The following is a 15,673-nucleotide window of genomic DNA, read 5'->3' as shown; positions in this document are numbered from 1 at the left end:
GCACACGGGGTTGGAAGGTATTATCACTGAAATACAGTCAAGTAGTGGAAGCAGATCTACCTAATCGGAAAAGTTTTCTATATACAAAAAACACTATTTTAAATACTAATGTAGGTGCAGATCATAGATTAAAAGTACATTAAAAGTAAAGAGGACAATACCAGTTACAATTTCCTTAGAAGTGCATTAATTTGCAGGTACAGTAATGTTTAACTTATATATAGGCTCAACTGTTTTAAAGGTGTTTTTCTCCCAGGTGTGTACCAGAACAGGTGGTTGCAAGCAGCCAGCTGCACCGTCTCTGAGCTCACATAGATTAATTAATTACTCTGCTTGTTACTGTATCAAGTACATCACATCATTAATGAGGGAAACATTCCTGTTTCATCATTCTCATCCACTGCTGACACTCAGCAGGGGGATGTGAGGATGTTTTGCCACTATAAATTCTGGCATAACCTTTTGCAAAGTGATATTTACTCTCCGTCAAATCTCAGTCGCTCCATTGCTTCCTCCATCCCACCCTTCCCCTTTCTCTCTCCCTTTGCCTCTTTCTCTCTCACCCCAGTGACTCCACCCTGCAGCAGATAAAAAGCTGAGTCCTCAAGGTGTGCATGTGTTATGAGCTCACTTGCTAGAGTTCTCTTTGCGTGGCTGTCTGCTATTCTGTCTGAGAGTCTGATTTTTTTCCAGTAAAGTTATTTACAAAGGTAAGGAATTACTGAAATTTTGTATCTTATCTTTTAAATACTTTTTTTTCTTTTTGTTTGTTTTTTTGTTTATAGCGTGTTTTTTTAATAACACTAGAAATGACATTCATTTTAAGGTATCCACTTCTGTCTGTGATTTTTTTAAAGCATGCTTTTATTAAGGAATAAAATTATACTACAGATATATTTTTTTAAAGTTCCAGAAATATTCATCTTCCATTATGTTGTTGTCTAACTCATGTGTTGTGTTTTATGACACATTGCTAAGATGTAATTAATATTTTTGACACACCATCATGCTGCTGAGAAGCGGGCGGAGCATCCCTTAAGTTAGATGGATGGGCGTTCCTCTAAATCCTTCATGCACAGCATCACTCTGAGCTTCTCAGTAAACCCAGCGCTGGATGCAAATATCCATTCAAATGCTTTGCGTGCATGCCTGTGTGCAGAAAGGCTGAAGCCAAACTTGCAGATGCATGTGATGGCGGTAAGAGCAGCAGTTTGGTGAGAAGAGACTGTAGAGCAAACACTGCCTTTGGTCCACAGCAGCTCTGTCTCTGCGGTCCGATTTGCTTTGTGATGCTTTCTTTCTCTGACATCTCTCCATAGTTTCGTTTGGCTCATTGTCAGTAAAAGGATTGAGATTTGGCTATTTCTTATTAGGATCAAACCACCTGATCAGACATGTAGGAGGAGAGTGCAAACTGAGGAAAGGTTGAGTCTCAGCAATGATAAATTTATATTCTCACTTAAAGTCTGTGATTATGACTATGTACAATAGCTGGTAGGTTACTTCCCTTGAACAGTACACTAAGGAGACAACATTTTTTTTTAAAGCTGTATGACTTTTAATTAAAACAACACACCAATACAAAAATGCAACTGTTTACTTACATATGGTCCTCAGGGGCACAATTACAGGCTTTCTACTGTTGTTTTACAGTGTCACTATTTTCTTATAGTAAAAAAAATACAGTTCTATAGTATCCATAAACAGCTTATTACTGTGTACCTGTGAGTAATAAGCTCACATTTATATTGCTAAAGTATGGAACAGCATAACTTTTATCAGAATACTCATTGCTTGCATGACCCAGTTAGCAAAGGCTGTTGTATTAAACAATTTCAGCAACTAATCTAAAGATGGCGTCTCAGTGATAGTGGCTCATTGGTAACTAAACTTTAACACTATTCTTGGTCACACATTCAGTGGAAACCACATCATATACAGTTTCAACATAAAATAACAACAACAACAGCAGTAAACACGTTTAAATTAATAATCTGACACTAACCATTTACATTGGTTTGTGCATACGTTTTGTTTTTGCACATGATGTTCAGGGGAACATAGTTTATTAACCCTATCGCTATAAAAGTAGCACAATCACTAATGCCGGGTGATTTTTACCCGATATAATATGACCAATAAAAAGTTGTTATCAAAATATATCAAAATATGACAACACATGACAAATTAGAGTGGTCTTCTTTTACTTTCAACTGTGCCATGTCTAACAAAATGAAAAAAATTCCTAAAACAAAAACATTGTAGTATAGAATCGGTGTGTGGCCTGTGACTTTACTGTGCAACAGATTCAGTCGGCCGTGTGCACAAAACAAAGGTTTTTTAAACAGTGAATGTGTGCAGGCACAGCATAGCTGTACCCCACAACACCAAACTTCAGGAATGCATTGGACAAAGAGACAAAAGAATGCTGTGAAAACCCAGAATGATGGTTGAGCAAAGCAGAGGGAAAGAAGTAAACAGTTTGGTCATTTAGCTGCACAGCTGTGGCAGTGTGTGTGTAGCTGTGTTGCTGTGGTTTGTGCATAGGGTTTGTTTGAATGAGGACTTTTGCAGCTTGACTCTAGGAGGTGTTAATTTTACAAGGTGTGCTTTGTGATAAAAGCTGCATTTAGGGAGCCGAGGAGCTGCAAATGTCTTTGCCTTTCGCCCAGAAACCACAACCAACACCAGGGCAGTTACCAAGATTGAGTGCAAGGGTACTGCTGGCATCAAGTATGAATCTGCAGCTGGTTTGCGGTGAAGAGAGGAAGGCAGTGTGGTTTGTCAAGCAATTTCAGTGGGGATTAAACTGTTTTTGTCAGACAGCCTGTATCATAAAGGCTAAGTGAATATTGTGTGCACTAAACTTTCCCCGCTGTGGTTTCCTGAAACATGCCGTCTTGTCCTCTGACCTCCACCACAGTCTAGGAGGTGACTGAGTGGTCTCAGGTCGCTGAGCCTGTATGTTTCCAAAGGGAGGAAAAAGGTCAGTAGGAGCAAACAGACAGGGGAAGACATCGAGGAAAGAAACGCGACTGATGCTGAAGAACAGACATGTCTCTGTGCAGACACAGAGAGAAAGGGAGACAGTGAGAAAAGTCTGTCAGACAGTGTAGACAGACAGATGTCAGAGACAGATGTGTCTGAAGGCGTGAGGGTGGGAGACAGTGCTAATATTTCCATCTCAGTGTAAAGCAAAGGAAGACTGAACGTGTGTCTGTGTAAGAATGTGCCACACCGCTTAGTTGTGTATACTTGGCTGCCTCATCCATCAGCCGCAATCGCTGTGTGTACATAACAGAGTAGTCGATCAGCTCTGACTTGTTGTGGTCATCTGTGTAATTCTTTCCAATTGTTTTGTATTGAAACTGATGATGCAGACTTCTATATTAATTATATTTAAGAGCACTATTTGTCCTCACATCGCTTCCTAACTGCTTCTCTATTACTGACAAAAACTGATCATCTTACATTATTAATTATTATTATTACTTTTTTATTATTTGATTTTTCTCATCAATCAGTCAATACGTCTGAAGGTAAACTCCAGATGTAAGGTCATTTAGACCCACTGCAGTTTAGTGGCATCCTGGCTTTTTCTTTACATATTTGTCTACAGGGATTTGTGCAGCTGTTGTAACTTTAATGAGATTCCAGTGATTGCCACTTGTATGACCTGCACTAGCCCACACCTCAATGTGCGCCAGGTGTGGGTTGACTAAGCAAAACCTACATGTTACACTCATATGATGACCACGAGTCCTTTCTTTTTTTGTCCCACCCCTGATGAATTTACTGTGTTTCGCTTGTGTAAAATGTCAAGAAGATGGACATCTGGAAGTATTTAAGGAAGAGGATTCACACTCAACAGACAGATACTAATTCAAATACCTACATGACAGATGGGCGTACAAGGTAGACTACTTCTGCCTGCTTATTTTTAGAAGTGCCTGAGCAGCAGCTCATGCTGAGAGCCCAGTGGTGTGTGACGAGCCACATATGAGCTTGGCAGCAGATGCTGAACAAACAGGGTTGTTAAAGCAGACATTCGTAACTCCTTGTCTCCAAGGCTGACGTCTCATTTTACGTAATGCTCAATGAAGATTAATTATCCAACTATAGGAGCCAGGTTGATAGAATATAATCCTCATTCTGTAACACCTGAGAAATCCTGAGAGAAATTTCAACAAATGTGTTTGGATAAGCTTTTGTTATAGTTAATGACACAGCTTTAGAGAAATAAATCTCTTTTAACGCTGTCCTGAGCTAACTGTTTGTGGTGTTTTACTAAATAACTCAATGACAAACTGTGTGAAAGATTTTGATTATTGCTGATTCGCTGCTATCTTCAGTGCACCCTACTCTCACTCTCACTGTGACACCACAGATAGAGTCCATCCTCCCATGATCCTGGAGTGGAAGAGGATGGATGGATGGATGGATGGATGGATGGATGTTTTACTATTTTGAAAATAGGGTTATCAAATCAGAGATGGATCTGATCAAGAAAAGAAGAGATCAAACAGTAGAATATTGTGAACCACTTTAGCCACACCCTAAAACACACCCTGATTTATCATCTACTTTTTTATAAATGGAAACATAATTCACAAAATTAACATCATGCTGTATTAATTAAGACTTCAAACCAGTAATTGAGACCATTAAGTTATCTGGAAAGTAGTTACTTTGGACATATATTAAGTGAGCATTACAGTTATTCTCTCATAAGCTTATATGCAGTCTCACTTTTTATGGTCAAAGAAGTCACCCCCTGCTGGCCATGAGAAAGAATGCAAGATGAAAGCACTTGTGCGTGGCTTTCATTACCTAGATTCAGAGACTGTTTCCATCTCATAAAATATACAAGATGAAGTTTGTGTCTAGCTCCATAACCAGCTTACATTTTAAAATTTGGTTTGTGATGAAGTTGTGACATTCATGACTTTGAGTGCCCATGCAAAGGCAGCGGCTAAATATCAACATGTTTTTGCTCAATGCAGAGGGGCTTTGGAGATAAATGCATGGTTGACTATAGTGTTGGTGTCTTTTACCGAGTGTTCCCACCAACACTAATTGTTTTAAGACTGCAACTCAAACCTTTCTGTGTCAAAGTACACTCTCCCAAAGCCGCTTGAATGACCATAAACTTCTGCATATGCAGTGTAGAAAATACAATTGCAAAGGAAAATACCAATTCCAATTTATAATATTAATATTATTATAGAAAGTCTAATTTTTCTTAACAGACTTTGAAACAAATATCTGTGAGAGGAGTGTGAACCAAATGACACACGGGTGGCATCTGCCTGGCATGGAAATGAAAAGCATAGTTGTTGTTCCTGCTGCAAATGATTGCCTGTCATCACTGAGGTAGTTGCATTGTTTTACACCAGTACTAGAATTAAACTGTAAATCCTACAGGTGTGAGAAACGGCACAACACGTTACTCACGCCATCATGTCTTCTCACATCTGTGCCACAGTTATACGTGACTCCATGTCTGCCATCTGTGTGGACACAGAAGAATGATATTAGCACTTAGTCTGTATAACAGAATCATTTAGAGGCACTTTGTTATAAACCCAGGCGTCTCTCTTTCTGTTTTCTCTAATAACAAGTTGACACTTGGAAATTGCTGCCTAATGTTTATGTCAAAGTCTGAAAGTGGCCTTGGTGTACGAATAAGTCTGTAGGGAGGCAACACCTATGTAGAATAATGTGCTGGAGAAAAGCACGGGAGGTAAAGACAGGCGGTATTTCCATCTCTCTGCAGGCACCATAACAACTCTTTAGTGTTGCTATGTGACACTGAACAGACCTTCGTTGTGTGGTGTCTCTGATCTGCAAGTTTTTTCAGAATATTTCCACCACTTTAAAAACATCTATACACACACACACACACACACACACACACACACACACACACACATACCAACTCTGAGCTGGGACGTACCTGAAGGGCAGTAAAACTGCCACATTTGTTTTCTTTGCTTGTTTCATACATATATTGTGTTTGGTCAAAATCATTACGCAGTATTAAATATCCATCACTGATATCACCACTGCAAAAACGCATCTGAATATTTTAATCTAAGAAATATTTTAGGATCAGTTAATGTCTTTTTTCTAACCCACTCACCCAGCCCTTTTAGTCACACCTTTCAGTCATTACATTTATAATTGTGTGTAACGTCTTCAGGCTTCATGCCACCGATAAGAATAATGGAAACACTGAACAGCTTCCAATTCGCATGGGGGGGAAAAAAGAAAGAGTCCCAGTTCTTGTTGAGAGACGTCAGTGGCATCCCTGTGGACTCTTTGCCACGTCTGGCCTCTGTCACCGCAGAAACTTGGTGGACTCTGTTCAAAGACAAGCTCTCACTGGGGGAGACAGTGGCATTGCCATGTCAAAATCACCAGACAGCTGAGAAAAGGTCAGAATGCAGGAAAGATCCAAAGTGCCGGTGATGAAGAGGACATAAAGGATGTGGTTTAGGATGTGAAGCTAGAGATGAGTTGGCTGTAATAAAATTTGGACCAGGACTGTGTTTGAAGCTGTGCATGGAGTAGGGAAGAGGACTCAGTCTGAGATGAAAAAGATACTTTTAAGAAAGACTAAATCAGTAATAAGTAATAAGTATATACTCAGAGGAGCAGCACCAAGAAAAGTTGCTTTTACTTGCTTTGTTTTTAGTTATCTGTTTAAAGCAGTTTAAGGTTGAAAAAATGGATATACTGAAGCACATTAAAAGGTAGTAAAAGCTGCACAGTTGGGCTTCAACTTTATTTGCTGACAGATGTACTTATTGGATCTGAATGTAAAATGAACAGATCCTACCTCAGCACACTCAGTCTGAGAGGACAAAACCCGATATAATGGCAACACATGTAATAGACACACCGGTCTAGTGTTTGGATTCCTATTACATGCTTTGCTATTACACCAGGTTGGACGCCACACCTTGTTTTATGTGGATCTTGTAGTCTACTTATGCCAAACACAGGTGGCAGAATCTTTCTCTCTGCCATTTTTGCACGATTATTGAGAATTTTCAGCCAGTGAGTGCCAACTCACTGCATACCAGTGAGTTAGCTTATAGGTGGCAGAAATACTTCACCCACTTTTAAAAACAAGATAAAAAATAAATGTTTGCTCAAGTGTTACTTCCTCTTAACAATCTTCTAGTTCATTCAGGCTGTATAAATCTCCATCATCATCACAATAATAATAATAGTAATAATAATAATGTTATAGTATTGCACATGTCACCTCTGCAAATATCCAAGGTACTGCTGTGTTACTGCTTAATTATGATCGTTTCCAGGACATGAACTCTGAGAAAAACTGAGATTTTTTGCTGCAGAAATCCAGACAACTTGTATCAATACTTTTTTTTAAAAAAAAATATGTGGTTTTTATGTAAAAATTGTAAATTTGAGTGTCAAATTGAAACTGGAAAAAGCACAAGTGAAGGGGTATCGAAGAAAAATATTTAGAAAATCATATTAAGCATTTTTTCAGCATTTTTATGAATCAAAGGACATATATCATCTTAAAATTTTCCATTTGATTGTTATATTTAATTTGTGCTTTTTTCTTCATAAAACGTGTTTGCTAATGTAAAAGATTTCTTCTAGGAGGGTAAAAATGAGAGATTTGAAGATCAATTGTAATATTAGGACATTGAAGGCATTTATCATTTTTTGTTTAATGAAAAAAATGTTTCTAGAGGGTCATAATAATGATTGTGCTTTTCTAGAATATCCTAAGTAAAATTGTCAAACCTAATCACTTTTTTAATGTTAGGCTTGGCTGCTAACTGCTGAGCTGCAAAAGGAATAAAATAACCTAGCTTTTTGCCAAGCTCATTTCCTTAATCTATTGTCTTTCTACTTATCGAGATCATCCTGAAAACAAATTAAAAACTCAAACTTTTTGTACACCAGTAACAATGTTATATCTAAGGTACTGAGACTCACATCAGGGGCAAGTCTATTGTCCCTTCGTATATCCAGCAGAGGGAGACAGAGTGTGGTTGTACACTGCCTCCACTTTGCAGATAGAGCTACCCACTTGAGCTTCATGATATTGCAAGAAATACTTATCTGCATACCATAAAAAAAATTAAAAAAAACTTGTAAAAACATCTGGAGCTTCATCAAATCTTGTCTTCTCTATCCACCATACAGGCCTTGGCCATGCCTCCCCTCCTTGCCCCCCTCTTCCTGCTACAGCTTGTAGTTCTTACCTTTGTGAGTGGAGGAGCATACTACGGTCACAAGCAGCATCCTCAGCCATACCAACCGATGCAGCATATCCAACATATTGGCATGGGCAAAGGTGGCTTTCCTCAGCAGCAGTACCTAGGCAAAGACATGCCCTATATGCAGTATCCCCATTACAGCAAGGAGCTCCCACCAATGCCCATGCACAAGGGAAAGGAAAATGCTCATAAGGGGGGAAGCTACAATGGTGGCAAAGACAAAGGTAAGAAAACAGTTTTAAAGACCTATGCCACCAACTTTAGCAATACATACATGTGGATTTTGAACCTCTACTATCGAGCTAAAGAATGACCAGTAAACAGATGTCTCTTAAGTTTATAATATAAGTACTCAGTTACACGGTACTATGAAAAGGTCTTGAGTCACCCCTCATTTCTTTACATTTTGCTATGAAAATGGAAATAGATGCAGCAGTTTATTGAAGCATGTACAATCATGAATCGAAATACACTATATAAGGCAAAAACAGAGTTTGTACATTTATAAAGAGGGTGGAAGTCAGTATTTGGCCTCCTTTATTTTTCAACACAGCCTCAACTCTCTCAAAACAGATTTCTTGTAATTTCTCTACGTAATCTGCAGGAATAGTTCTCCAGGATTCTTGAAGGACATTTAAAGCTCTTCTGTATATGTTGGCTTCCTTTTGATCTGTTCTCTGTCAAGATGATATCAGACCTTTTTACCTTTTTGTCCTTCACTTTTCCGGTTTCCTCAAAACTTTAAGGGACACACTGCACACCACACCAAGTTTTCAGGCCATTGGCAATCAACTTGTTGCTGCAAAAATGCTATTTTATATCTGCCAACCTGTCATCATTGGCGTTTTTATATTAAACTAAAGAAATTGAAACAAATATTCATTTGTATGTGTCATTTTAAAACTTCATAAACAATATGTCTCTGTGAATTTTTAGATTTATTATTTCTGTGTGAATAATGTACTAATTTCTCACAGGCCAGACAATTCCTAGTGGTGCTGAGGGAATTCCCCAAGGAGAGCCAGGCCCTGCTGGGCCACCTGGGCCACCTGGACCAGAGGGACCTTCAGGACCTCTTGGGCCTCCAGGGAATGGGTTGCCAGGACCTGCAGGACGGCCTGGACCTCCTGGTCCACCGGGAATTCCAGGAGTTGGGAAACCAGGTTTTCCTGGGCTTCCTGGAAAACCTGGAGGAACTGGTATTGTTGGCCCTCAAGGAGAAATGGGCCCTAGGGGTGAAGAAGGACCACCTGGACAGCCAGGGCCTCAAGGACCCCCAGGACCACCTGGACTTCCAGGCATAGGTAAACCAGGTGTTCAAGGTTTACCAGGTCAAATGGGGCCCAAAGGTGAGCCAGGTCACAAAGGTCTTCCAGGTTTACCAGGACTGCCGGGACCCAAAGGAGACAAAGGGATGGGGTTGCCAGGACCACCTGGACACAAAGGGCTTCCAGGGCTCCCTGGGCCTGCTGGTCCAAGAGGATTGCCTGGTTTTGGTAAACCTGGATTGAATGGCACACCAGGACCACAGGGACCACCAGGAGAAAAGGGACATCCAGGACATCAAGGGCCAGCTGGACCACCAGGTGAAAAAGGACAGCCTGGCCCAGCAGGTCTACCTGGTCAAGGGAAGCCAGGTCAAAATGGTCTACCAGGACAACCAGGCATGCCAGGTGTGAAAGGTCTTCCAGGACCACCAGGTTTGCCAGGAAAGCCAGGATTGCCAGGATTTGGTAAACCGGGACTCCCAGGACCAAAGGGTGATAAAGGTATGAGTGGGCCACCTGGATCACCTGGACCAAAGGGAGATAAGGGTTACAGCGGTCTACCTGGTACGCCTGGACCTTCTGGACCAAAAGGTCCTGAAGGTCATCCAGGCCCTACTGGACCCCCGGGGCCTATGGGTGCACCTGGTCCTAAAGGAGATTGTGGAGAAGAAGGATCTAAAGGTTTTGATGGAGCCCAGGGTGAGCCTGGTCCTCAAGGGTTACCTGGAAAGGATGGCCTGCCAGGAGACCAGGGAGAGCCAGGACCAAGAGGCCCACCAGGACCAATTGGTGCCAAAGGAGACATTGGACCTGAAGGTCTACCTGGTGTTCCTGGTTCTTCGGGACCTCCTGGTCCCAAAGGAGAAAGAGGTGAACCAGGTGAAGTGGGGCCCCAAGGCCCTAAAGGAATCCCAGGAATGGATGGTGCAGCAGGACCAATTGGGCCCCCTGGTCTTCAAGGACCAAAAGGAGATTATGGTCCTCCTGGTCCACCAGGCATTGCAGTTGAAGGAGGTCCAGGTCTACCTGGTCCCATAGGACCCCCAGGAAAAGAAGGCCCATCAGGACTCCCTGGGCAACGAGGTCTGCCTGGCCCTCCTGGACCACCAGGTCCACCTGGAATACCTAGTGTGTCACCTGAAATGGCAGGAGTGCTTTCTGAGATGGGCCCAAGACTAGACGGTGTTAAAGCTGGAAGTTATGGCAAGAAGGGCAAGTATGGAGGCAATGGGGCAGAAGTAATGGGTCCCAGTGGGCTGGAAATGCCAGCATTCACAGCTACAGCAATGACTCCATTTCCACCTGTCGGCACTCCAGTCATCTTTGACAAGCTTTTGTACAATGGTCGCCAAAACTACAACCCCCAGACAGGAATTTTCACTTGTGAAGTACCTGGTATTTATTACTTTGCCTACCACATTCATTGCAAAGGAACTAATGTTTGGGTTGCTTTAATGAGAAACAATGAGCCTGTAATGTATACATATGATGAATACAAAAAGGGTTTCCTAGACCAAGCATCAGGGAGTGCAGTATTACCTCTACAGCTAGGGGACACTGTGTATATTCAGCTGCCCTCAGATCAGGCTTCAGGACTTTATGCTGGACAGTACGTGCATTCCTCCTTCACTGGGTACTTGTTATATCCAATGTAAAACCACAAACTGCAGAGAGAGAGAGGCTTTGGTAAGAAGAACACAAGAGCATATTTTTGTATGACAGAAAACACAGATTACCTTACACTAAGCGTACTTTTAATGCAAAGTCAGCAAGCAAATAGTGTCGTCAACAGACAAGACAAAATAATATATTTTAAAGAAGATATTAAATCTGGCAAATTAAATCTGTACGAAGCCAAAGAGATGGTTTAATTGGGAGAGCAAAAATCTTTCTTTTACAGCACTGGATGGTATAAAAGAATGTAAAAAAAGAAGAAGAAAAAAACAGAATTTAGAAATGGCTACAAAGGTACTTTCATGCGCATATTTTAAGAGTGGAAGTTATTAGTATAAACATAGAAGGGAAGTATAAGTAAATGAGGGTAAAAAGAGATGGTATAATAATAGTAACACTGTTGCAGCTGTGTCAAATTTGGTCCCTGTATGTCTTTAAAATTGGCAGCTACCCCATGTGGCAACATATAATGTGAAAGTATAAAATAGTAAGATAGCATTCATTTCAACAGGAAATATATTTTTTTGCATGCATATATTTGTATAATCAATGACTTTTCTCTAGTAATAACAATAAGTATGAAAAAAAATCTCTTTCAAATGAGAGTTCAGATTGGAGCAATGAAGTTTGCATTACAGCAGTCTGCACATTGCCATGTTTTATTTTTGTTTGTTTATTTTTTAGATAAATATATTTCTATTTGTGTTGGTATCTACATTGGGTTGCAGAGGACTAAACCTGGGGGTAAAGATCATTTTAAGTCTAATGTTCTGTTAAGAACAAGACTTGAGTGAAGGAATTGTATGTATAAGGGACAACTGGTACTGGTTGGTGAGCTGAAACAGCAGTTAGTGTACTCTTCTTTAGAAAGACGCTACACAACACATAGATTGTCAAAATTAAGTCAATAACCTGAGTGTGTTGTTGGCTGATTATTGGTCTTGAGTGAGGTTTAAATTTTAAGAATGTATCATAAGTTTTATGTTTTATTTTTCTGAGGTAGGTTTGTGGTTATTGTGCTGTATTAGAATTGGAAATAGGACACAGTTTTGCTCTGATCTATTAAAACCACTCAGTATACTCTAATAAATATTGGTACATTATCATCCTAACATTTTACACTTAACAAAAATTCTTTATCACCAACTAAACAGTTGAATTATATGTCAGTGTTACGTGAAAACAAACACAAAGTTGCATGTTTACAGATGGTTTATAGTGCAAAACAATATTCCACAGCTAATCCCATTGATAGGTAACAAGTCTCCGAACTGCAAGTCGCCGAGTCCTCCTTTAAAGTCAAAACCAGTGTTACCCGTTAATATTTTTATTTACTGCTTTTACATAAAAATGAACTGATTATATTCTTTGACTGTTTTGCAGGCCATATTATTATTTTTTCCACAGAAGCATATCACAGTGCATTATAGTTGTTATGAGTATAATTACAAATAAGATGGCATAATATGTGGAAAACAGTTTATAGATGTTTAAAAGAGCGATGACCAAATTAAGTTTCCTGTATCTGCAGTGTGTTTCCTTTACATGTTTTTCTGTATTCATTAATGGACTTAAAGCAAGTGTTGAATGCTGCGGCAATTGATTAACAACAGTTATGTCATTAATTTATTGTTATTGTTGTTGTTGTTGTAATTTTTACTGCTGATGACTTGCATGCAATAAACAGCAAAAAAACAAAAACAAACAAACACGGGAAATGATAATGACTTTGGTGCCAATATTGTCATTGTAATCAAATTATGTGTATCAATGTTTCAAGTTTGTTGTTATTGTCTGTGATGTTTTTCTAAATAAAAATGGTTTGATTAAAAGAATTGCCACAGATATCATCTTGAGCTTCACTGAAACCCATTTGACTAAAGCTGTTATGGCACATTTAAAGAGCAAACAATAAGAAAGCACTGGAAGACTCCTTTATAAAAAAAAAATTGATAGGATTGTCACACATATCTCATTAAACTCCTGTTAAATAATGTTAAATCCAACAACTTGATAATATTCCATTATGCAAAGCAGGTGAATAGCAGTAAGCACTAGCCATAGTAGCAGTATTTATTCATTAACCTAAGACAACATATGTGGTGAAACATTTCTTAATTCTTTGTTTTCAGAAAGCAGTTTAAAAGGACAAATGAACAACAAGAGTGTCATATCCTTTGTCTATCCTGAAAATGTGTATTTTTTTTGGAAGAGATCAAAGTTTGAAGAGAAATATGAGTAAAAAAAAAAAAAAATCACACTGCCATTTACTTACCACCTCCATGAGATCTGGTTTTATAGGCTTAACATATTTGACCCACTTGACCCTCATGGTTTAATAAACTTTACATCGTATCAATATAATTTACTAAATGTAGCCTTGCATATATCAGGATGCCTAAAGTGTATTCATCAAGAACTGTTGCCTGAAAATCAACATCGATATTAATTATGCTTTGTAGCACTGAATTTCGATCTAATAGTGTGACTTAAAAACAATAAAACAAACACAAAAAAACCGCAGAGACAGGTTACGCTCTAGACAGGTTTCCAGTCTGTAAATATTTATATGAGATAATTTATATTTAGATAACCAATCAATCATAATCAGTCAATCATTTCATTTGACCAATTTCCATTCAATTTTACGTTTTCAATTGTACTTATGTAACAAAATTATCTGAAATTTTTACATGTAATCAAATTTCTTAAAGTCAGCGTCTTTTTCGTTTTTGCAGAAAAACATTATAAATTGGTATTTTAGCCCTGTAGAGTGCGACAATCATGCTTAATCAACTTAATTAACTTAACCAATACTACCAAATAAAGAGTATCAGATAACAGAACTATTGATTGTGACGTGAAAAGAAGATGCTGATGCTGCCGAGGGCTGTCAGTCGTCAGTGCGCATGCTTAAAGCTGTCGTTGATGTTCACTCAGCACATCTCCTTTGGATAGAAATTTAAACAAGGGGCTCGGCCAAACGTTGAAGAAGTCAGGTGTAAGCATCATCGGTAAGCTAAGTTCACTCTGCTACTATCGTTACCTGTGATAACAAATAAATAAATAAAAATGCTAGACTAACGTACAAAACGTATCTGTCCAAAGTAAACGCTAAACTAGGTTAGCCAGTAGCAGCTAATGCTTCAAATCCCAGCCCGACTAGTCTGCGCGAAAACGGCCGTTTTCTGTTTGAATCGCTGTTTGCATCATGTTGTGAGAGCTGGGAAACGGTGACGTTTATTATGACTATCGCTGAATCTGTATCCTCTATTATCTTTCTCCTCGCGGTGTCCTTGCATTTACCAGGCTGATTATTCGCACACTGGGACATTGGCAGGTTAAATCTGTCACATTGCCTGGTTAACCAGTTAGTTCCAGCTTTCGAATGTAAAAAACTGTCCTTTTGCAGCTTTAAATATTAAATGCCTTTTAATACCCTGATTGTCTTCCGGATTTTAAATATTCCAATGAAATTTGATGAAATCACCATTTTTTTTAGGAGTGTCTGCTCTTTGGTTGCTGTCATTTGCATGTTACATTATTTGTCTTGTGCATTAACAGGTTTCTCCAAACATGAAAAACAAACTAAGGATGGCCCCACAGTACCAGATGAAGCAAGTATCTATGTTTGGCATTTGTCAATAAATATGAACATTATCTCTGAGTTGCAGTCTGATGGTCTGTTTTTCTCTTTTGCAGCGCTTCCTTGAAGTCAGAGATACGGAAGTTAAACGTGGTCCACTTTCTCATCTGGCTGCTGGTGGCGGCGCAAGTGACCGTCAGCCACTTCAACATTGTGTCACAGGACACTGTGTCCATGCCGTACCAGTGGGAGTACCCCTATCTGCTCAGCATCTTCCCTCTGCTCTTCAGCAGCCTGTCCCTCCCAAAGAACAACATCAGCTACCTGGTCCTGTCAATGATCAGTGCAGGGCTGTTCTCTTTTGCACCTCTTATATATGGTGGCATGGAGATGTTTCCTGTAGCAAAGCAGCTCTTCCGTCAAGGAAAAGCCTTCCGCTTCATTTTTGGCTGCTCTGCAGTGACTGCTGCATACGTCGCTATAGTGGTTGCTGCTCAAGTGCACGGCTGGCAGTTGTACTACATGAAAAAACTGCTGGATTCATGGTTTGATGCTACTCAGGAGAAGAAAAACAAATAATGGAGTTTTTTTTAAAGCTGTGAATGGACAAAACTTGTGGTTTTTTTTCAATACATGAGTTATGTCTCCTTAGTCTTCATGATTATGTAATATGATTCATCCTGCATCCCTGATTTTCATTTAAAGCTAATGATTGTTCATTTCAATAAACTTATTTATTTAAAGCAGCAGATTGATTTCTTGCACACACAGTTAGGTTGGGATTGGGATCCAAAGCACCAGCGATAAAAATGGAGTCCAGTCACTGTGACTTCAGCCCTTCTCCAATCAAAGAAAAAAAGAATAATGTTGGTGTCTCT

General features: G+C 39.5%; 2 protein-coding genes across 2 annotated transcripts; both read left to right on the top strand.

Annotated features, from left to right (window-relative positions):
* Nucleotides 1-616: 616 nt before the first annotated feature.
* col8a1a (collagen, type VIII, alpha 1a) lies at nt 617-12,987 on the top strand. The gene is made up of 3 exons (XM_004551235.4): nt 617-710; nt 8,194-8,491; nt 9,245-12,987. The coding sequence occupies exons 2-3, from the start codon at nt 8,203-8,205 to the stop codon at nt 11,188-11,190; spliced, it is 2,235 nt and encodes a 744-aa protein (XP_004551292.1). The 5' UTR covers nt 617-710; nt 8,194-8,202; the 3' UTR covers nt 11,191-12,987.
* A 1,118-nt stretch (nt 12,988-14,105) lies between these two features.
* Nucleotides 14,106-15,541, top strand: jagn1a (jagunal homolog 1a). The gene is made up of 3 exons (XM_004551232.3): nt 14,106-14,223; nt 14,774-14,826; nt 14,912-15,541. Exons 2-3 carry the CDS (start codon nt 14,786-14,788, stop codon nt 15,372-15,374), a joined length of 504 nt encoding a protein of 167 aa, XP_004551289.1. The 5' UTR covers nt 14,106-14,223; nt 14,774-14,785; the 3' UTR covers nt 15,375-15,541.
* The last annotated feature ends 132 nt before the right edge of the window (nt 15,542-15,673 follow it).

This window comes from Maylandia zebra, linkage group LG16, assembly GCF_041146795.1.
Source record: "Maylandia zebra isolate NMK-2024a linkage group LG16, Mzebra_GT3a, whole genome shotgun sequence".
NCBI lineage: Eukaryota > Metazoa > Chordata > Actinopteri > Cichliformes > Cichlidae > Maylandia > Maylandia zebra.
Note: the sequence above shows the minus strand (reverse complement) of the source record. Positions and strands in the feature narration are given on the sequence as shown.